This window comes from Venturia canescens, chromosome 6 (genome assembly GCF_019457755.1).
Source record: "Venturia canescens isolate UGA chromosome 6, ASM1945775v1, whole genome shotgun sequence".
NCBI classification, from domain to species: Eukaryota; Metazoa; Arthropoda; class Insecta; order Hymenoptera; family Ichneumonidae; genus Venturia; species Venturia canescens.
This window is the reverse complement of record NC_057426.1, coordinates 2830006-2854415: the sequence shown is the minus strand read 5'-3', so window position 1 is coordinate 2854415 and position 24410 is coordinate 2830006. Positions and strand designations below refer to the sequence as shown.

General features: G+C 43.8%; 1 protein-coding gene across 14 annotated transcripts in view; it reads right to left on the bottom strand.

Moving 5' to 3' along the window:
* The window catches only part of LOC122412491 (CUGBP Elav-like family member 1-A), a 262155-nt gene that overhangs the window by 68273 nt on the left and 169472 nt on the right, over window positions 1–24410 (bottom strand). For all 14 annotated transcript variants that reach the window (XM_043422029.1, XM_043422033.1, XM_043422032.1 and 11 more), the window contains one exon: window positions 4862–4910. In XM_043422029.1, the coding sequence (XP_043277964.1) occupies window positions 4862–4910 (49 nt within the window). The remainder of the gene's footprint in view (window positions 1–4861; window positions 4911–24410) is intronic.

The following is a 24410-nucleotide window of genomic DNA, read 5'->3' as shown; positions in this document are numbered from 1 at the left end:
TGAGTACATTTATCGTGCATGCAGATGAGTCCATTCATGCAGTTGGGATCGGGGATGAAAAGGCAAGAGGAACTTTATCGCGAAAAAAAGTGTTAACAATTTTCCAAGGGATGGAGCCAGTCTTCGCGGATTAGATCCCAAAGCTCGGAGGAAAGTAATCATTTTTATGAATAATCGAAGCAGCGAATCGCCCAGCAAAAGAATTCTAAAATATTCAAACATTTTGTTGCTTCTCACGTGAGTTTGTAAACGAACAAGACAAAGACCGACGTTAACAGCGTCTCTTCACACATTCACAAAATAAATATACAAGTTTAGCGACTGAAGCTCAGCAGCGAATGATCATGCGCTCATTAGTCTAAAGCAGGCATACGAGACCATGCATCGACACGAATTCGTCACCCTGGTCCCGGGTCTCATACGCGCTGATGAAGCAAGGATTAAGGATAAAGAGCCTTTGAATGCCGGAAAGCATTTCCCCGCTTCAACGGGGTTGGGGGGAGGAGTTTCAACAGAAACAAACCACGAGAGTCCAAATATCTTGCCAGTGTTGAACTCGGGGGCATAAATGTATCTTCGTTCTACGCGCGAAACCCAAAAAAACTGAATAAAACGCATTCAAAGTCGTTTTTAACGCATTTTTAGAAAAAGCAGCTTGGTACGGTTGCGAAGAATCTGAAAATTGAAAAATTGAGGGACACTTTTTCATCTTTCAATGCTCGTCTTTATTGACAACTGTTTCCTGTGTTTTTTTTATTTCGATCTTTCTCAATAAGAATCAAAAAAACATAAAGTAGTGACGTCATCTCATGAACGTGACTGTTATGCAACGTTAGCGACGGCTGCCTAGCAACCAACTGTTATGCACCGATCCAACTCGAGCGAGTGTACAAAACGTACGCGGTGCATTGACTCGGGTTGGTCACTCTTGTTCCAGGTTTCGTACTCTGCTGAAGGAACTGTTTTCGACTTTTCGCTTTTTTTAGCTTTCGTACACTCCTTAAACGCGAGGATTAAAATACGGACGACATTCCATCAGTTGTTTAAAAATCTTTATTATGGATTTTTGGTGCAAGAGCGAATCTCCTACGAATGTTTATCATGAAAAATGTAATTTGACTCGGAGAAATTGTGAGATTCACGACTACGAGAATTCCACTCTTATGATCGAGCGGATATTTCGTTTTGGTGCGACCTAATCATTGTAGCTCCATCCGAGCCCTCTTAACGCTCCATAAAACAAGTATATAAAAACAGAATCCATAAAAACTTCCCCTCGAATCTTCTCGTGAGGTTAGAAAACGTGGTCAATACTCCTCCAGAAAAGGAAAGAGAGCTTGGTCGAAAATCCAAGAATCAGTTTCCACTCGGTCGGTAATCATCGAAATTTTTCATTCTCACGAACACATGGACAGTATTGAAAGACCCAAAATCAATGAGAAAAGTTTGAACGTCGAGCAAATGGAGGAGCACACCTTCCGATGCAAGAGGGCTCAGAAAAACAGGGTGTCTGTCACTCTGACCAAGACGAGTGTGGGCTCGGTTGTCAGACGTTTATAAATAGAGTGTCAGAGGCGTATAAATAAAGCTTTCGATTCTGCACCGGCTGGGTTTCGTTGCACAAAAAAACGCACAAGGCTTTCGTTTCTATATCGCTTTATTCACTTATCCCCTGCACGTCAGCCCAGTAGTGTGTGTGTGTGAGAGAGAGAGAGAGAGAGAGAAAGAGAAGAAAGGAAGAAAAAGAGGAAAATTCGTAGCTATTTATATTTCGCCGATTTAATGGGTTCGTTCAAATAATTGTTTGAGACTCTTGATTTGAGACTCTCCCCTGTTCGGTGATATTTAACCTCCTCGCTATTTTATTCCATCGAGAAAGTTGAGTTTGTACTCACCGATTTATTAACCGTGCAGGAAGGTCGAATGAAAAATAGATGCCGGAGAAAATTCGCAACGCGTAATACGATAGAGAGCGTGCGAGGAGGGAGGCAAACGGAATGGAACTAGGAAGAAAAGGTAGGAAGGGGGGCGGGCATCATAAGCAACACGTACACCCTCGTCGAGTCGTAATAATGGAGATGTACAAATTCCGAACTGCGAACACCCTCCGTTGTAGGTATATTCATTTTTTATGCCCTTACGCACACGCACGAAACAACGTGAATATTGTATTTGAATTCTCTCCGTATCTCACGTGAGAATGGTTTTCATGCTTATTTTATGTAATCTTTCTCCGAGATTTTTTTCCCTCGCTGTACATTCTCGTGGCAGATGAGTTTCTTTTTTCAACAACAGGCTACTCCGTGCGCATATAATTACGAAAATAAAACGACGCGGACCGTAACATTGCCTTTTGCTTCTCACTGAATTATTCATTTACCGGAAAATCATGGTGCGGATTTTTTGGTTTTTCTGTTGAAGATATTTTTGCCAATTTTTTTTGGAGCTATCGAAACAATGCTTTCTCCTGTCGTTGGATACCTTTTTCGATCACGAAAATTCACGCAATTGATCGATCAACGATAAAAAAGATCAGAAATCGTGTTCGAGACAAACTTGGAAACGATCAAAAACGAAGAAAATCACGTGAGCAGAAACAATCATTTTTTTCGTTGACCATGCAAATGTGATGTATATTTGAAGCGAACATTTTTCCACCTCATTTGAATAAAAAAGTGGCAACTTATTTTTGCCCGTTCAATACAACCGACGCTTTCCATATGCCCTGCACAAAATGCAGTGCATTCCCATTCACACCAAACCTAGTTGCAAAGAAATTCGAATGAATGGAGTCGCGTTCTTATCCATCGAGATTTTTCCTTCCTGTCCGAATGTCATCTTCCTCCATTTCCATCTGGCATCAAAGTTTCACAAATTGAGTGTACAGTTAAATAATATTGGTATTCGTTAGCCGGTCAAGACGGTGCGACAGGTCTAACAAGAATCGTGAATCATCAAATTGCCTTTTACCGCCCCGACTATTTCCTGTTACGAACATGGCGATGGTGCTTAAAATTTAACGGTTTCATGCCAAATTCAATGAGCGTATTTAGGGGCACTCAATGCGATATTACGGATCCGGAGTGGAATTAATAATTCTTAGAATATCTGACGGTAACATATTTTATTAAGGATGCTTCCGAGCCCAGGACGAGAGACCGTGAAAGTTTTAGATCTTGATCATTTTGAAATTTATTCACGAAACCATTTAGAGGGGTAATTATATTCTGTCGTGCTACTTATCGAATTCGGTTTGACGATGTCGCAATAGTTAAAGGGGCGATTTTCAAAAAGCACTTTAGTAGCCTTACATTAGATTCTGCTCTCTCTCTCTCTCAACGTCAACGACTAGTTATTTCAGCTCGTTCAATACCCGAGGTGAGACGTGCGAAAACACAGAGAGTCAAGTTTTTAATTACTGTGGCATTTGACAATGCCAGATCCCCACACGAAATAGACTCGTCAACGTTTCGACGCCGAGCATTTAAAATATTATTTTAAAACAGAGAATCACGGAGATTTAATGAAACTGAAATGCTCATTGGATCGATTCGTGGAATGAGCGTTGACAGGAAATGCGATGTTCGTTGGTTCCATCATTCGATTTAGGGATTAATTTCAAACGACGTTGATCGATTGACGCGTCTCGATGCTTTCTTTTCGGTTTTTAAAATTTCATTCACTTTTTACGCCGATAGCATCCGGCAATTGTACAGTTTCCCAGTATCGATTGGACCGAGTAATTAACGAGGAATCGCGACTCGCCTGGACATTATTGTGAAAGCCTTTTCAATTGGCGATGGGTGCGTGTGTTCGTGCTTTTTGGCCTCAAAAACATTCCTCAAAATGACTCGTTGCTGTGTTGTTTAGTAATAATCTATTGAAATATTCGTTCAATATGCATCACTGCTGCTTTGGACACGCGAAGGTTTGTCGGGTCGTGATCTCATTCCAGAAAATCTCGCAGTTCCAGATGCCTGGTGTTGTAAATAAAATGAATTTTTCCTCAAGAGACAGTCGTTAAAAGTTTCCAAGTGGTTTTTTCCATCTAACGAGTAGTGAGCAAAGCCGGAGCGTTAAACAGAAAAACCTTTGGATTGACAATCCTTTGAGCTCTTTTTGACGAGTGACTGCCGGCCCGTCCCCAAATTTTGTTCGAAACGCTCCATCAAATTTGTCTTAACCACGACTTGTCACATCGCTCAAAGGATCCCTCAACCCCTGCGTTTGTGTACTCGGTAAACTTTCTATTTGTTTACGCTCATGTTTATGTATAAACACGGATCCACATCGGTGCAGTTATGGTTCTTGATAACGATCGAAATTCTTGATCGACTCTGCGCGCCAGGATATAAGCTCGAGGCCAAGGGATGATGTAAAACTACGAGGTGCTCCTCCCAACCGGTTCGGACTTTCCAAGCAGAACGTGACGTTCGAAAGTTTCATTCGCCTCCGGCGAGAGAGATCCCTGATAATCTTTCCTGTACATCCGCCCAAGCCCCATCAGCATTAATGGCAATATCGAAGTATCGTGTATGATGCTATCGTCCTTCGTTTTCCGATTTTTTACTCGACCCGCCCTTCCGCGAGGGTCGTTCTGGCAGAAAGAAAAACGCGAAAAGCGGCGTATTCGGGTAGAGTGAGACAGGCATCGCGATACCTTTTTTGATTGTTTGGCCTCGAGCTCCGTACGAAGTACAATCTTTTCCTATCGATAACTAAAAGACCAGATTCTCGTATCTCGATGATTTGAAAAAAATGTGTACACATTCTGGTGGATGATGAGACGCGTTTCGTTCAAACGGTGACTTCATCGTTGCCGAAGGTTTAATTAAACAGTGAAAAAGCGCATTAAACTCACCGTTACGATTTTCGCTATCCGCTGGTTTCATCTGAATCGGATGGTGCATCTGCAATCAGAAAATCAGATCGTTGAGTACCTTCGCATTGAGTCGGCATTTGAAAAATTCGTGTTTACATCGAGGGAACGTTATCGGAATCGGTAATCGTGTGTGTGCAAGCAATAGGCAATGGTGGGCTTTGCAGTTGAATTTAATTTCTAGGGGCAATCTGAGCGGGCCGCTGGGACAGCGAGTTCGGAAATTCGAGTCTAGAAACACCTCGATGCCTTGCTGATTCGAGGGAGTATCGATTTTCGCAGGTTTTGCATTTTCAATCTCAGCTGATAGAAACACGCGCGACAAACGGTTAAAAAATACCGTTGACAAGTAACGGGCACTTTTTCCCGACGATCCGCCATCGACGACATGATTGCGTGAGCAGCTTCCATAACGGACGATCGCAATGCGTAGGCAGCTCGGCCCCGAGAACAATAATTTTGCAAACATAATTTTCATGCTGTTTTGCGGAACGCTGCTCTCGAGACGATCGCGAAGAATCGGAGCGTATAAATATAGGAGTGATGACGTCAGCAGGTCGCGAAGTAATTATACACGTGAATGACGCGCCGATCAGCGACAATGTCCATTTGTTCGCGTTTGTTCTTTAACACAATGAAAATACAATTCTGTGCTCGACATCCATTCGGCGTGTCGTAAGATCTGCGAGCGCTGCGATGCATTAATTACTCTTGCGCAATTACGAGGTCGATCGATTCAAGATCGACTCGGACGTTTGGCTTCGTGGGGCCTGCTGCGAACGCACCTCGCCGGGCGGAGGCTCTCTCGATATGGAGACTAGAAAATATTGATTTCGAGGGATCCTCGATCGAGCGCGAATTTCGATGAGTCGGAGGACGATTGACGGCGATTTGACGCTTTTTGGAGGATCGACGAAGCTCGATAATTCGCAATTTCGAATAAAAGTCGTTCAGCGTCGCGGTAGAAAATTCGCTGAAAATTTGTATCGTCGCGGCCATTCGAAGAAGCACGAATTTCGTAAATCAACTGGGCTCGTATGCCTGCAGCTTATATTTGTCGAGCACATATGGCAGATGTTTCGATTCTGATTACGTTGATAACGCGCCCACATAAAACCCTGTGAGCCGCGTTTGGACAAGTGGCGAGTCTGCCGCGCACCGGATCCGTCAGTAGACGCATGATTTATTTTTCGTTTGTGCTCGACAAAGATAGCGTGTATCATGATTTTTTTCCAAATTATTTGCCTCTCCGGCTCGATATTTTTCGCGCGCAGAATCCAAAGTTTCGGGGGCGCAGTAGTCGAGCTCGGGCTCGCGTCAGCCCCTCCGAAGGTTCTCCTCTATCGACTATATTTCACGCGTTTTATTGAGCGTTGATTGAGGAAATTTGAGCCCCATTAAAAGTCAGTGAAATGTGATCTGAATGCATAAAATAACAGCGAAAGAGGAGTTGATTTTTCAACGAAACTTTGAAAGTTTGTTCTCGCCCAACTGAGGGAATACAAAAAAAAACGAGCTATTTTGATAAAAATATCTAGAAAATTTAAACTCTCAATATTATTCTGTGATGAACGGTAGCAATAATTGAACGGAGAACGAATAGTAGAGCTGCGAAATTCAATAGCAAGCGTCACATTTACGGTAGAGATACACAAAGTGTACGAATAATCACTAAAACGCCATTGAATTTCGGTTGATAATTTGGAATTATTGGAAAAATAGGAATACCGAGAAGCCAGTGAGCCGTGAAGCCGAACGAATGGTCGAACATTTGATTATATAATGTTTCACGGTTGGTATAACTGGCGAAGCGTACGCGCGTGTGTGGTGCTTGACGTTGTCCTGCTACCGGCGTTAATTCAAACTCGGCGTTAATTACTCCATGCGGCACCTGGCTGCGGCTATTGGCAACGTTACGCGACCCAGAAGATATCAAGGTGCACGCTCCGTTCATCCGCGTTCAAAATGTACATGCTGCTGCGTAACCGAAACACACACGCGGGCCGGTTCTTTACGTTCGTGTTGCGGGAATCGTCTCCGGCAAAAAGGTTTTAAACGCTCTTCGAGCGTAGTTGGAAACTCGATATCGATGATAAAATTCGTTTTGCTCTATCCATTCCACGCCATCAAGCGCGAATATTATAATTGTAAGTGAAACTAATCGAGCCTGTTCTTATCCGAAACTTTGGAATGCAAGTTAAATGGCTCAGAAAAGAAGATTGCGCAAGAATTTATCATCTCCGTTGGGCTGATTTCCGACTCCGAATTTCGAGCAGAATTCAAACGCGATCCGCAATCCTGAGATCAAATTTCCTCCCGTTTTCCTGTACCATTTTAACGCTTTTTTCCCAACAGCTTTTTCACGATGCGCACTGGCTCGACACCCGGAAATCCGGGCTGTTAAAAATAAACTTGGAAACTGACTGGTCTCTGAAAGCCGCTAACAAAACGCGAGCGGAGAACGCGGAGCGCGAAGATCGAGCTGGATTAACGTGGGTACGATGATCGAGAATCTTCCAGCATTTTGTTCCTAAACCCATTTGTATACGCAGCTTTAAAAGCATCGTGTAAAATAGGAACAACAGCGCTAAAACCCCGCAATTAACCAATTATTCCAAGATCCGGATATTCGCGTGGTTCACGCGCCATAAATCTTCGTCACGAGCGCAAATCCCTTGGATAAACTTCTGACGAAACCCGATGATTTCGGCGTGACATTGTGCGACGTTCACTCACGTTTAAGGGCATCTTTTAAACGAATGAAACTGCTAATTTTTAGTTTAAAAATGTTTTGAAACCTCTTGCGGTAAGCTCCTCCCAAGCTCCTCATAGCTCCAGCGTCATCGGTGAATTTTCGCATTTCAGTCGGGGCCACCCGGTATTATACGATGAAAGGGAAAATGCAATTATCTTATGAATGCAGGGAGAAAATGGTTCGTCAACCTCGTTGTTCCTCGAGTCGGTAGTTTGTTCACGGCAAGGAATGGAAGAATGGGGCTGGAGGAAATAGGTTGACGGTAAATGAGAATGGAGGGTCGGAGCGCGTGGCTCGAGAATTCATACAAGCGCGCGATCTCTCTTCCTCATTTTCACATATTCCTACCTATAGTTATACCACTAAACGACTGAAACTATGTACAAGTCTCAAATGTATCGTCGATGTATTTATTAGCGCGACGAAACAAAAATTCACTTTTTTCCAACTAATTGCACAAGAAAATGTGTCGAAACTAATGAAAAACTCTCCCCGCGCTTTCGAACACTACGAAATAGAGGCTGCCCGAGGGATTTTTTTTGTTATACTTATTTTTTCTGATTACGAGCCATGATAGGGGTATGAAAACGAGATTTTTATGGCGCCCGGAGAATACGCGTTGGCAGTTCATAAAATAGTCAATCTCGCCGAAAAATGTGTTTTTTTTTTCTTTTCAACTTTTGAGAGACGCAGACGCAGCGCGATTTTGAAATAACTTTTCTCTGTTTTGCAACGAAATAAAACTCATACGCGTTAAACTAAGTTTTTCGTAAATTTGGTAGAAAATAATGTCACGAAGACGCAAATTCTTTGGTTGTGCGACAAAAGACAGTGGCAGCACTCGAGGAAAAAGTAATTTTCATAAAACTGGCTTCTTCCATTGGGAGTTTGCCCCAGTGACCTTTCCGTTACTTTTACTCTAATTGAAAGTGAGATTCGCGACGAAAAAAGTAAATATTCATCAGTATTTCATGGAAGATTAACCTCCGAGAGAGTGTAATGCCAGCACGAAAGAGAAAACGAAAATAGAAATGGTCCTGTGCGAATCAATTTCAAATGTGGCGGAATTGCCGAGATTCGGAGTCACTTCGAATGTCATTTAGTGGCAGTATCTTGGCAGGAGGAATTCGGCAGTGTTACTCGTTTCGAATGTGTTATAAGGGGAATAAAAGAAACGAGAGCAAACTTTCCGGAGCATTATATTTTTACTATTTGAGTAGGGGGGCGAGCGAGCAGGGGAGCTTTACGATCATGCGAACTACCTTCATTCGGTCGAGGCGAATTTGGTTACGAACGATGTACAGTCGGACGTACGGAGGTGTTGACCCAAGAAATAAGAAAATAGATGGAATTTTTTCCTCACGAAAAATTCAATTCTGCCCGTGGCATGAGCCGGTCAGGGAGTCTCTAAACTGCGTGCCAAATTCCAGCTCGACGAGTTCATTAGGAGTCTCTGGTCACAGTGGGGCGAGTGAGAAAGATTGGTGGACATTTTGAAAGTGATTTGTCCGAAGCGTTCCTGCTCCGATCGGGATAACAGCGTACGAGTCCGTCCAGCTGTCTTCCTGCGTGCGCTCGTCCGTTGTGCTATCGTCTGCTCGGATGATGAAGAGTCCGGAAAAATGTCAACTTGAAAATGTCGGGTCGAGGCTCGTAGTATTTCGATAGAAAACGGTGCGCGATCATGTTTATTCATTTCTCAAAGGGAATATTTTTCTCCCGTTGATTCACGGGCCGTCGCAGGGTATGTAATTATTCCGAGGGCGAACAGAGACGATGGAGCGAAGATCGCGCGTCGAGGCGTCTACCATTCTTTTGAGAAGGAGAGCACGAGTTGGCGTGTATACGGCTTTTGAAAAGGAATACTTCGGCTTCGGTGCGCACTCGGTTTCGTACGTGGAGCATTTCACCCTCGTGCTGTCTCGGTAGGATGTTTCGAATGATGCTGAAAGAAGGACGGGTCGGGGGAAGCTTTTGAGGATAGATGAGGAAAAGAGGGTGAACGAGAAGAATGGAGAAGGGGGAGTGAGAGGTGAGGCTGAAGGTTCCCGTTAGCAAGGGTCGCTCGGATGGTATGAAATTCATATCTATGCTAAACGCGAGACGCTTGCGCGGTTTTAGTGGCTCTCATCGTCTGTCCGTAACCGTAAAACGTGGCGGCGGATTTGTTGCTTTTTATATACGGAGTAACTTAAACACAATACTTTCACGGTTGCGTCACGCTGGGGGGATGGAAAACAATCTGCGGGTAAAAAAAGCAGCATTACGCGCTTTACGTAATCGAGGTTCCGAGGCACCGAGGCGATATTATGATATGCAAAGAAGTCTATAAACGTCGATTCGCTTATTGAATAATTTTGGAGGTATTTGGTCAACGGGGAAGAAAATAAAGCGAGCGACGGGCTGCGAGCCGCAAATGAATCTGAAAGTCTGCGGAACAACGTTGTTTCGGTGGAAAATCTATTCGTCTGCGGAGCACACGTAGGAGCACATAAAATGCAGAAAAATGTACACGAGGGCCGGGAGTGTCGAAAAAAAATGAGAAAATCAAGGGTCAGGGCCGAGGACGTCACGTTCACCGGGCGAGCGCAGCGTCACAGTAACGGAAGTGCTATATCGGTGTATACCAATGGCCGCGCGCGACGGTGTATCGTCGATTACAAATTCGTTTCACGTACAGTCGTGTCGCGAGCAGCGACGACAGAATGACAAAAAGTAAGAGATGCCTTGAGAGAGGAAGGAAGAATGAATAAAGCGAGGCAGACGCTGCGAAAATCGAGGGAGCAAAAGAGAGATGGTTACGTACGGGAAAAAGGCGAGAGTGTGAGAATAACAGCCCGAGGGTCGAGTGCGGGATTTTATCTTTCTCTTTCCGACTCCCGCTTCGAGTATCTTCTTCTCTCCTTTTCGGGGTGAAAAATCTGCATGGATTCGTCGAGGGGGTTGGAAAAAAATTGTAGACGGTCACGTACTTTCGCGTGGATGTTGACGGTAATGGCGAGAGAAAACCCGCCGAGTTATTCGAGAGTATCGAGCCCAACTTTTCCCCTTTTCCTTTTTCATCTTTCACCGACTTCGATTATCACAAATACATTTTCATTGACGCTCGCTCCTTCTGAACACATTTTAACATCAACTTTTCCGCCGCCGCCACACCGCCGCGCTCGCGTTGACATATTTCCCAAAAGAATAATTTTCCATCAGGCATTCTCGTGCGATTCCTTTTCATCAACTTTTTCGAAAATTTATCATGGAGTCTAATATTTTTTAAGCTCTCGTTCCGAGGCATTTTGTTCTGGGATTTGATCTAAGTGGAGCAAAAAACCGGGGAATATTATTAGTTTTGGTATTCATCACTATATAAAGTTACTTTGCTCTCGTAAAGTGCGATCCGAAATTCGTCATTGGCGACCGTGATGACTCAGAATCAACTTTTTTCCAGCTGTTCTCAGTTTGCGAATCTAAGTTTTCAGGTAAGTCTTCCATTTCCCGAAGCTTTTACTGCGCTCGCTATTGATTGACGTTCCACGTTGGTTTGTTTCCTCGTGGATCCTCATCGGGAATCCTCCCATTGTTATTATTTATCGATGAATCGGACGAAATGGCTCTTGAACATAATTTATTCAGCGGGATAAAGGCTCGAATTGATAATTCCCTCGCTCCAATCCCTTCCTTCACTTTCGTGTTAGTGTATCTATACATAAAAAACTTATTCCCCTCGGATTTATCAAGTCGAGCGTGACAGGAGCTGGCTCGCGGGGGAGAGGAGTGAGCCAAAGTGCCCTCTGTACGCGGAGAACACGAAGTCGAGTTGCCAACAGGAATTCGGCATTATCCTGTTCGCTTCCCTTTCCCTATTTCGTTTGCTACCCTCGGGCAGCACTCCCGTAACCCGGCCGTTAATTCACAAAAACTGAGATCAATTAGAAGCGGCAACATTTGAGCTTTCCGCGTGCTCCTTCTCAAAACGCTTATTTCGCAGTGATAAAATTCACGTGGAAATATAAACCGAGAGAATTATTAGCTAAATGCGTCCTCGCTTGACATGCGCTTTTTCCTGGAAAAATGATCGCGGAGGGCAGGAGCACTGAATTACATATACGTACGCAAGATGTCCTGAACGCGAGTTCGAGTTTCAACGAGGATGAAACACACGAAGCCCCGAGAACATATTTGGCACGGCAGAGCTAGGAATTACACCGAGACATCCCAACTTAACTCACTGACCCCGTTGTAACCTTTTGCTCTCTTTTTCCCTGCTCTTGTTTATCTTGGCAAAAACAACCGGAGCATTTTCTCCAAAGTACAAAACACATCTCATCTTTACTTAATCTCACTCGCGATCCTCGGAAACAAACCATTCTCCTGGTACATGGACGTCAGTCGTCGACATGCTCTCTCAAAAGACTTCCGTCACGTTGGACCGAATTGCGGAGGAACATGGACAGCGAGTCTCCTTTTTATGTGCAGGCTCGTTAATGCACGAGGGATGATGAATTCATTAATTATCGATTGTATCTTGCAACGATAATTCATTGAAATTTGGATAATTTGTGACGAAATTGTGTCAGAGTTTTTGTCTACTTTATAAAAAAAAAAAAACGTTTTTTGCATTTTCGCGAGCTGTGGACAGAGCTGTGGACGTTTCCTAGCCAATTTTCGATCAGATTCGTTTGGAACGTTTTATTTCGTTGATTTTTCCGAAACGATTATTTTCGTACAGTTCCCGCGGTTGCTGGTTCTGCGTATATCTGAGAGATGGCACTTGTGTCTATAATGTCCGTTGGTAGCTACGATTTCGCCAAAGATTCGTTCGCGTAGTGCGTCCACTGAAATGAATCGCGCGCTATCGTTCCGCCTCTTTCAAGCCTCATATTTTTCGGCAACTGGACGAAAAGTGATATTCGCAGAAACTCATTTTTAATGTGACCGGGTAAAAGTTCGATGGAAGCAAATCGACTCAGTTTGACGTTTAGAAAATTTCAATAAAACACATTTCAAGCTTGCTTCGTGTAAGAAAATAGTAGAGAGAGTTTGACAACGGAAGATTGATGCTGGGAACTCATGAAGCGGAGAGAAACACACACCCGCGCACACAGCCAAGTACGCATAGGATATGCAGAAGAGTCGACATTGGCTCGATAGACTCGGAAATTGAGTTTTTCTCGTCGATTCGAAGCGATTTGTCACCGGATCTCTATTCCGATGTGTTGGAGGCTGCTACGGTGTGGCACGGAGATTCTAAACGTTTCGTGCTTCTTCCCGAGTCTCGCACTCGGCTTTTGTCTCTTCTCACTACAGATTTTTACGTCCTCTCCGTTCCGTGTGTCGATAGGGGGCGAGTGAAAAAAAATCGCACAAGATATATTTCTTTATCAAGCTTTATACCGGCGTATAAGATGGCCGCATACGTATACACACAGTAAATCGTACATTTTCCCTTTATACCTTCGATTTCGAGACTTCAACGCTTTTTCTCTCTGCCTCTCCCCACCCGGGCCGAGTTCTCGTATCAATTTCTCTATTTTCGGCGGATATAAAAGCGACTCTCGGGGCTGTAAAATCTAAAGTTTATACACCGATATATCTATAGATTTGTAAAAGAAGTGGAGCAGCCTTAGCGGAGGGGGGAGGCACGTAGTACGTTAATGCCTTCGGGGAACCATTCTACCCTTTTGTGAAAAGCGATGAGACACTCCCAAAGCTTTGCTCGTTGTGGCCCTCGCACGAGACCGAGATCTATACACGTCGTGAGACTGAGAGTGGTAGCTCGAACGAAGCACGTTTCTACAGTTCCCGTTTCCTTTCTTTCTCTCTCTCTCTCTTTTTCTTCCTCCCTCACGCTCCCTCTCCGCTTTTCACTGTCTTACTCTTCTGCGACCTCCTCCTCCTGCCCCTCTCCTCGTCGCCGTTCTATTCCCTGTCGAAATCAATTTCGTTTGGCACGTCGCGAATTTCCGCTCGCCGCGAGAAACTGCGCCAATCTTTCGCACACTTGTAGCACACGCTCGGCTCACTCGAAGGCACCATTTGTTTTACACAGAATGTCGATTCTTTTTTCGTCTCTCACGTTTTATCATGGATTTATCATAAATATATTGGAGAATTCAACTTCATTCGTTAATCCTTTGGGTTTCATCGTTGCAGAGCAAATTCATCATTTTAATCGGCATTCCGCCATCGAATTTTCGCTCATTTTTATTCAGTCATCTTTCCAACGCTATTTTTATTGCGAAAAGATGAAATTTCTTTCGAATCGATACTCGTATACGAAAATTGTAAGCAACGATGAAGGAAAGATCAGTTCGCGGGACGTAGGGGATCTGGAATCATGGACATCCGCGACTGGGTCTCGAACCGCTGGTATTTTACTGGCGAGATGATATGTTCGGATACAAAAGCCTTTCTCGAGCTCGGAAGAACATCGATTCCGCAAATTCAAACAATTCAGCTGAAAAGCGAAAGCCTGACATTTCTGCGGTTCTATCTTCTCCTCGCGAGCATAATGTCAACCTTGGCCCAAGCTGAGAAGTCTATTGGTAAAATATTTTCACCTCTAGGTCGAAAAAACGTTTTTAGGCGAGAAGTTTCATTAAATTTAGTCCCTCGAGACGGAACCTACGTCTCTGAAGAGTCTGGCATAGTCTGAATCTCAAAATCGGAATTCTTATCGGATTCTTATTCAGCGAACGATATTATGTCGCGACGGAACGATTCTACCAGCAAAAATGTGCTGGATTCGAAAAAAAATTGAAAAACATAAAACGCTCATTTTGTCGCTGAGGGCAAATTATTCATGGGCGACCACGTGGCTGATAAGCGTGCTGTCATATTTTCGAGATTCGTATATACGCAAGAGATCGAAATAAGTAACGCCCCTCGGTTTGACAGATGAGGAACACGACTCGAAAAGTTCAGTCATAGAAAGAAAGAGACTAGAAAAAACGGTATTTTTTCTCACCATTTCTACTGGTTACCTCCAACTTTGAACTTTCTTTTCGAACATGTGTCAACCGAAAAAACAAAAGATGATTTAACGTCGGTCGTCTTTGACACTGTTCGAGCCACACGCGTCATCTAAAATGCATCACACGAGAGGCTCTCTGCCTGGCACACCGTTTGTACGTCCACCAGTTTCTGTGCGCGTGTTACGTTCGACCCTGTAGTGCTGTCACACAGCTTGTCACTTCCGGCATACAATTTGACTCCAAACCATGTGTGTGTTTGTGTCTTTTATTATTATTTTTCTTTCATTTTCTTTTTGCTGGCGACCCCGCGACACGTTGTTTCCTCGTTTCGTGCGTTTACTCCAAAACACGTGCTGCCTCGACACGCACACTGCTGTGAGCACTTGTACCGGAGTTGGTAAGTGCAATTTGGAGAATGATCCGTCAGGATCGATTTTTCGGAAGCACTCACTTGCCCGCGAATGGCAACGAGGTTGACAGAGAAAATTCTAAAAAAAAACTCTCACGAAAAATCCCATCGAAATTCATCCGAAACCTACTCGCGATCGCGTTATTTCAAGGGAGCTGATCACCGATGTTTTTCGAAAGAATTCCTTTCGTCGGGACACTGAAATTCGATCGAAATTTATCATTTTTTTCATCTCACCATCCAGATAAAGATGGAAAATGAATATTTACAAAAGGGATGAAAAAACATCGTTCACTTTCGATAATTCATTGAGTGGTTCAGCATGGTTAATAAATGTAACATAATCCAATCGAATTTGACTTATTCCTGACCTCTGGGAACGAAAATGCTCTCAGAATTGAATAATTACAATGAATTATTTAGTACATGAAATTGGCAGTTGAAATAGAACTTAAAAAATTCATAAAATCGAGAATATTCGATAGCAATGAAAGCCCGTCGACCTGAATATCGGGCTTTATAATGTTGCTTATCATTCTCGCTCCTCGCACATTACAAGATCCGTACTTATTTGTATGTGATATAATTAAGATTGAATTTACTCAAGAGCCAGACGTTTACCCAAAACTTCTTGCTTGCGTGTATACACGCATCAAATACCAAAGTCTGCCGAGGATTTCACTGTACAATGTAAACTGCCTCGGCAAACCCGAGCATCAGCTTCATCAAATGAAATTACAATGTGTTGAGACCGAACGAAACTCTGAGCCACGAAACATGCGACAGGGATGAATGTTTACGTGTTTCCGAGTCCAAACTCCATTGCATTATGGGATGTTATACCTTTCTCGAATCAGCTTGGGAATTAAACGAATGAAATGTAACGTGGGAGAGAAAGTAAATAGAGTACATTGATGTATCACGCTCGATACAAAAGCCTCAGTTGTCTTGCTCTTCTATCCCAAGGTTTAATTAGTGCAAATGATTTTTCGAAATCTTGTGACTTCGTTGGCAGATCTGAATAATCTCTGCGGTATTCCGAAACTCTGATGTTCTTCGTTGAACAAATATTTCGAATCTTGAGCGTCGTGTCACTTGAGCCCGTGTTATTGTATTATGTACGTGAATCGAATTAACCAAACGAGAGGAGACGAAAAAGGGGAAAAAAGGCATGAAAGCGACGCTCCGGGCCACTTTGGATTGTCGGAGAAACTGCGGGTATTCGAATAGTATTTTAATAAAAAATAATTTACTAGACGCATAAAAAGTGATCTTCGCGAGGCACTGAATATAAGTTTCCAACTGTGCGAGCCATTGTGCGGGACAATAAAACATGCAAATCATGCTGCTCGTTGGATTTCGTTATTCGAAAAAATGTCAGCGTCATACTGCGAGCTGAAGCTTTAATTATGCCGCGTACTTTGTCATTTCGTATTTCAAAGACGTGTAATTGTCAAGTTTTTATTCGTGCTTCATCCGAACATGGAGAATCGTGGAAGAAAAAAAAGCACAGTTTTTGTGAAACTCTGAAAAGGCTTGACTGATTTGAAATTTTTTGAAACCTTTGTCGAATGAATCCAAGTCTCGTTCTCGTTCGAAAAATGCAGCCCCGTATTTTTGGTAATTACGGGGGGCAGCCTGGATGATTCTGGCAACCTGCCAGATTGAACATCAACGATTTTTCCCAATTATCTTGGGCTACGCGTTGAATATAATATATATTTTGAGATTCGAGGGAGGTACGTCCACCCTCGGCGTTTATCTGCCCGACAAGAGAAACCCTTTTTCCACTTCGTATGCAGACTCAGCGAAATTTTATCCTCTCTCCGCTGACCGCTGTAGTTTCGCTTCCGAATTCACCCTTACAAGCGCGTTTCGCTAAAAACATACTGATTAATCGATATTACGCGATGAAATTCCAGGACACGCACGCAGCCACAATATTATACGCTGAGCATGGGAGCTTGTTATTGTAAAACATGCTAAACCAACGCGCATTGAAAAGCTGCTTCAACGCGACTTCAGACTCTAAACGAGTAACGGAATATTAGTCAAAATGTGCCTGCTCTCAAACGGAAAACATATATCAAACATTCGTGAAAACTGAACCAGAAAATGAGACCGAAAAAAATCGTTTTTCCGACATATTTTTTATTCTGGCGTTTCGAAAAGCTCCCAAAACATTTTCCACCCCCGTCATCTCATTTCCCACGTGTATTTTTGCACCTCCACCCCCCATAGGAAGGTAAACTGTCATCGGTTGGTTGGCATTATCTCAAAAAATGTTCTACAATATTGGAGCTCGAATTCGTGGAGAAATTTGTTATTTTTCATGAAGTTGAGTGGAGCATTGTGCCGTGTAATTACGCGTTCGGAGGTAAAGAGTCAAGCAGGCAAGTTCCGAATGTGTTTCAACCTTTTTAGAAATTGCATAAAACGATCTTTACATATATACACGTAAAGAATGCATGCAAGTGTGCGACCACATAACACACGCCATAGATGACATCCTCCTCGGTGGCAGTACGCCACGAAATTTACGATCTTCCCACTTTGTCGTCGGATGCAACGACGAAGAGAAGCATACATCACGCGAACACCATGGAGAGCCTTTTATGTGAGACGGTGTGCAGCAGGTGCAAGCGCACATGAGCCATAATTTTCTTGCGAAAATTCTGAACCTCGTCAACGATGACAATGCCTTCTCTTTTTTCTCCTCCTTTTCATCCTTCTCTCTCTCTCAGTTTGTCTCCGACTCTAACTTTTATTATATCTCGCTGAAGGAACTCTCGACGTATATGGGAACTGAGACGAAACGAGAATATAAATGTCGTTCGTGCAGTTTTCTGCTGGAACGTTTTTAGTCAAAAAGTACTCTGATTCGATGATATCGGAGCTGATGGAAAGTGGGCCTCTTACGCAGTAGCTCAAAGTGTAGGACAACAAACTTCTCTTTGTTGAAAATATTCAATCATTGTGGAAAAAGTTTTGTATTAATTACAATCACCAATTAGGTATTGTCACTGAATATTTTTTCGATTCCAAATTCAATAATTTTCATGAGGTTTTTTTCACATTTTATATTAGTTTTCGTTGTGTGGAGATTGCATAGCTGAGGGATCGGAGGGTTAGAAAATCCAAGCAAGATGATTGTTTGTTGGATTGTTGAGCAGCGAGAATATGGAACAAAGGGGAAATAAATAACGCGAGAAACTGGGAGAATCCCGGACTCACATGGTGTGGCGGCTCATCTCTATTATTTCACAATTTTTATCGAGTTTTAGTAAAAGTGAATAAAAAAGGTATGCGCATGTAGCGGATATAGAGAAGAAGTTCGAGGGAGTGTTGGAAGTGACATTTTCAGCTGGTTTTTTGTTCCCAACTGATACAGCGAAGCGAGAGGAAATATTTTGCGCGAAAGTCCGCTGAGAATATATAGGATGGTAGCTCAATGGTTTGAAAAAGTATGAAGCCGAAGGCCACCAGGCCGCTTTCGCAATTCAATCCTCTCGCGTGTCGTTGACGCACATTTACGCCTTTTTTATTTTCCCTTTGCTCAATTTTAAGCGGTTAATTCAATTGTCAGAGTTTTAAAATATCTCAACTATGCTTGACGCCCGGTGGATGCTCGACACGCTCACATCCCCGGACGCGCACAGAAACGACGGGCTCTCGCAAGCGCAAGTGAAATTCCCAATTGGAGTGTACGCGTTGCCTCGTCCCGTTGAAAACATGGCCGTGCGAGGGACGCGGCGAGCAAGGGAAGCAGGTTGCAAACCTGTCGTCCAAGTGGAAAAGGTACGGGACGTCCTGTTGGCTCCGTTCGGAAAGAGTTCGAACATACAGATCGTACGGATATGACATTATCACCGAGTGTCGAAGCGTAACGTGCTCCGTGAACGGTTATGAAAAAAGTGTGCCGGTGGAGTTTGCAGGAGGTAGAAAAAACACTCGGAGAAATTGGCTCCGAAGGTCGTAAAGACTTGTCGTCGCGCTGCGAAGCAGGGCTCCGTTCCGTGCGCCCGGAGCGCGTCCCTGCACTTTCCACGCAAATATTTCATCAAGCACGTTCGTACTGGCCGTAAAAACATTCCCGTCAAATATTAGGAACGCATAACATTAGGAGTGCGAGGTCTGACGATACGCGAGCGTTTCTCGAGTTCGATAATAATTGCGGGCTTTTAAACGAAACGGAATATCCGCCACTCGCTCAAGTACGCATTCGCCGATCGAGCTTTCTCGTGCATCCCTCCGAATGAAGCTTTTTCCAAGAGTTTCAAAGCCACCGATTGCGGGCCGCGGGAGCAGAAAAGAGAACACTGAGTGATGCGTTTGCGGCCGCCACGAACGGCTAGCAAGCACGGTAAAAGTCATTTCGCCGTAATTAGCCCACGGCGCCCAGGTCCCGATAAATTGAAAAAGTTGGTGAGAAATGGGACGCAATTTACCGTACCAGCAGCCCGCTGCTGCCCGCTCACCGACCTCCGCACCCCAGCCCTTCCTCCTCAAGCCACACTACATGAGCTGTTATAGTCACTCTATACTGCGCTCCTCAAATCTACATCTATACCTCCGCTTCACAGTAGACATATGTATATGAAACATTGAAGAGCCGCTCGACTAACCGTCCGATTACTCCCTCCAAGACGGAAACATATGTTTTCGGATAATAGACTGCTGCCACGAGCAAATTCAATACATCTCTCGGCCTTCATCCTCAGCTTTTCGCATGTGCATGAGAAGACTTATCTGTGCAGGAGCACACTATCGAATGCGACTAAATGAGCATCCGAACAATGAATATTCCGTTATTCAAACTCCTCATTCGTTCCGAGACCACTTAAAAGTGTGACATTCTCATTAGTTTTTTCCCCTCGGAGATCTTCATTGCTGTCACCAACGATGCAGGTCACGGAGGCTATTCGCGTCGTTTGGTTTGTGGGGTTTGCAGAAGATCGTAGTTCCTATTTCTCTCGATGACGTCAATTAGTTTGATTGGCGTCGGTGGTTTTAGTGGCATCGTCACACTTTTAAAACCATGCTCAAAGGCGACGTCATAGTGGAATAAAGTATTTCAAGAAAATTTTAGTGCGACCGGCATTTGAGGTATTCCTTTCGCACGAGCGTATTTTTTGGTGGCGCAAATTGGGGTACTCGAAATTTGGACTTATTCCTAATCTCTGGGAAGTCGCGGTTACGTAGGAAAAGCTTCTGCTTCTGCCATTTTTTCAAATTCTCTCAATCTCCTAAGCTCCTGTAGAAATTTTACGATTTTTCAAGCTTTTATTCTTATTAAATGTTGGGAAAGCTGATCTGAAATTTGGCCAATTTAAAATCAGTTATTTGTAGAATATTCGGGTTCGTGAAGTAAGGAGTCCTTCAAAAGTTTTCTGCGCGAAGGTTAATGCGAGCAGTAGTTGGAAAAAATGATTGCTTACGAGGAAAAATGGAAATTGAGATTTTGGAGTGGAGCGTATCGTTCGATGGGATTGTTTTTCGATGCCTCTGAACGCGACACTCGACGAGGGCTATTTATTCTCTGCGTCGTTATAAAATATACTCTCACGCCAGCAATTATTCATGACGTATGCGAACACGAGGACAGTGAGACTGACGCGTATCGATGATAGGAAGAGGCGCGCGTTGGTGGTGCTATTTTCAATCTTGAGCGCATATGAATTCGATATTGCGGAGCCACCGCGATTGGATTGATTGAGGAAAAAGATGGTGGCCTGTCGGAAGTCGGGATTTCAATGTGTGTGCGGAGTCACGAAGACAACGTATAATGAAGCAGAAACAAGAGTTTTTTTTTCACTTTATAGAATACGATTTCTCTACGCGGTGAAAGCAAAAAGTTTTCTAGGAATGAAAATCAATAGCCCTCACGTTCGTGCGGTTAATTGCAATAAAAAGAGATCGAAAAGCACGCTCCGTGGGCCAGAGAGCTCAGACTTTGTTTTGCGAAGGAATATACGTTTGGAAATCAAACACAAATATATTTGGGGAGGTTAACTGCTGGCAAGAAATAGCGTTAATGCTGATATCGCTCGGGAATATAGAGACACTCGTAGGAAGCCTCCTCTCGAATAGCGGCACTAGCGCGGCCACGAGAAAAATAAATGGCGAGCGAAAACTGCTTCAACCCTACGACCAATTTGTGTCGCTCTATAATGAGGTCTTTATTTTTTGCAACCCGCCTCCATCGTGAGCTCTCCTCCGTGTGTGTATTGTATAAGCCTACAAAAGTCGCCCTGGCACCCTCATATCGAATACGTACTTCGCGACTCAGCCGTACACCGCACAACCGTCACACGCTCACGATCCCTTCAGCTGCCTGCTGAAGAACTGTCCCCCAGTTCGTTAGTGTCGTAAAACCTACACCCACCCTTTCGTAGAAGGTTTTAGCGAATGAACGAAGCGGGAGGAACCCGTCCGGGGATCGGCACGTACTATTTTTTTGTGTACGAAGCACCCCCGCGATGGAAATGGGGTGAAAATTGTGTGCGTGTGTTTTAACTTTGCATGTGCGTATTTGTATGTCAAAAATAATGGCTCTTGTAGAAATGCCGCGCATTTGAGAACCCCTTGGGGAGGAAAAAAACTAATCTTCATAAAGAGTTTCAAAAGAGTCACGAGAATTCATTCGAATAATAAAAACACTGTGCAAAGGCTACTCTTTCGAACTCAAGTCGAACAAATTAGCTGTTTTTTTAAGAAATTTAAGATTTTTCGATTCGAGCTTTTGGAATGGTTTGACTTCGGAATCTGCAACCTCTACATTCATTCGATGAAAAATAAGCTTGAAAATCGAAGCTTTTTAATTGAGTTAGCCTGAGAAACAAAGTCATTGCGGAAGAACGAAATGTGGCATTACGGGGTGCCAATGAAATATGTCATCATCACAAAAGATTATTAAACAAATAAAACTGTTTTAGATCCAACGGCAGATTAATTATCTCCAAAAACATTGCAGTTAAATGAAGAAAACTCCTCCAATAACATCAATCGCTGTAGAATCAATAATTTTTTGTTCCCAGTCTCCATTTTTCGAAAATTCTTTAAGAATCGCCGATGAAATTTTATTCGTAATTGCAAGCGTAACGAATCGGACGATCGCACAATCTTTTCAAATCTAACTTGCGTATACAGACGTAGTTTTTCACGGAGTTGCGGGGGCTCCGGTGACATACCGATCAGGAGCGGAGGCTCGGTGGAGGGCAATGGCTACTGAGCCAGGCTGACCGGCAACGGACACAGAATCTCGCAGGCAGATCGAAACGATGAAAAAGCTCCATACGGGAATGTCAAGAGAGTATTTTTTTTTTAATACGTTTCATCGTAGAAGATCGATTAAATTTTCATCCAATGCTGTCTCGCGTGTTAGCATCCGCGGTCTCGCGATTGTTCCGTTGATGACGCTTGTTTGCTTTCCCGGAAGAAAGCTCCGAATAGAAGATGGAAAAGGGACAAAAGAAGTAGCAGAAAATGGGAAAATTAAATGAAAAAAAAGCCACGCAGCCACTCGGTGATGAGCGCCTCACCAAGATACATGTGCGAGCGAAACGTCGTCGCATCCCTCCCCCCTCCTGCTCATCTCTCAGCATTCTCTCACCTATGTACCCGTGTACATAGCTCACTAGTATATATTTACACTCGTATCGTCGTATACACGTACGTGTTATTTAAAACGAAAATGTAGGTCAGGCATAGCAGGGAGGGCAAATACTCGGATGCGCCGGTGCCCGGCCGTCGGCACGAACGCCCGCGTTGACGACGACTACTCGGACGTGGACGACGACGTTTTGTGCTGTGATTTATTTTCGTCGGTATTACACTCTCTTCCATATAAACCTAACATCTGTATGCATTCTCGTTGCCGACTTTGCTTTCATGTGGTTACACGGCTCGGGCTATTTCGCTCTGTGCATGTTCCATCCACTTTTTTAGGATCCCTGGAAATACGTGCACCCTTGCGTCATCGTCGTTATCGCCTTCCAACAATACCTGGTATACTTATTCCGGTGGGAGATTCATCAGGAGCTGTCCCAGCACCAAAATATGTTTCCATTTTGGGGGGAAGCTTCGAATTTCTCCATTGCGTCGACTCTCCTTATCGACAGGAGCTTCTTTTTTTATGTTTCTTTTTCTAAAATAACTGAGTAGGTAACGTCCGGATATGGCCACCGTGGAACGGAACACAATTGACAGTTTTTCGATGAAACAGGGGCTCTGGAATTGGACGAAAAGGGAACGAAGCCTCTCGTTGGAAAGTGAAAACACGAATTGACGTCCTCGGCCATTTTCGTTGGTGGAAGACCTGACGATCGGGGCTCTGTGAACAACAATCGATTTCAAGGGCTTCTTGAGAAATCGCTCGCATGTTGCATCGATGAAAAAACTATTTCACTTTTAAAAGTATAGCTTTTATATTTGACTTTGAAAGGAGTCCAATCTCGAAGAACCCTTTTTCAAAGAGATTCCATTCTAACATGGGCTTGCAGACAAGCCCATCACAGAAATGAAAATCAAGGGCGTGATACGTGGCCTCGTTTAAAGTGCAATTATCGGCTTACCGACCAAGGGCCTGAAGAAAGCGGGAAGTCTTTGAAGACGAGCTCTTGTATATGCGAGACGCAATTTATTCAAAATTCATTTTGGCTACGTCGCAGCGGCAATTAAGCCGACGGCGACCATCTTGAACCATTGATCTTTCGACTGGCAAGAATTACGGCGCGAGGACAGTCGCCGAGAGTTTTCATGCGAAGCGAAGATTTAGTGAGAACAGAATTGCCCGATTTTTCCAATTTTGCATCCACGCGATCCGAATTTTTGCTGGATCACAAAGAATCGAAATTTCGTCGTCTCCGCCATGCCGAGTTTCTAGCACTGCCGTGAGATTCGGATCGAGCGACCCCAAGAACCGCGAGCCGTCACTCTTCATTCGACAAAATGAATTTTATTTCGATCTGCCATTTCGAATTTCCAATATCTGATTTTGTACAAATGACAGTTCTTGCGCTATCTCTATAAACCACAAGTTACGTCGTTCGTTCCTTCTAACGAAAAGTCGTAACTCATTCGAACCCAAGTATTGGTAAGCTGTCACATCGCTCCGATCCTTATATAACCTCACTGCCATCACTCCGTGTATCGAAAGTCAAAACCGTTTACGAATATTACGGGAAAGCTTGTCACGTTCGTCGAAGGCGCATCGGAGAGAAAAATGAATATTTTGAAAGTTCTCCGAGCCACAAAGTTTCGAGCACTCGCCTCATTAAAAAGCAAAAGTCCACGAGTAATTTGGTCGTGTACGATTGGCCGTTATCGAGCTGTCAATACCAGCGAAGAAAGCGGTGAAAAAAAATCCTGAGGGTGCGACGTTCGTTTGTCTCGAAACCC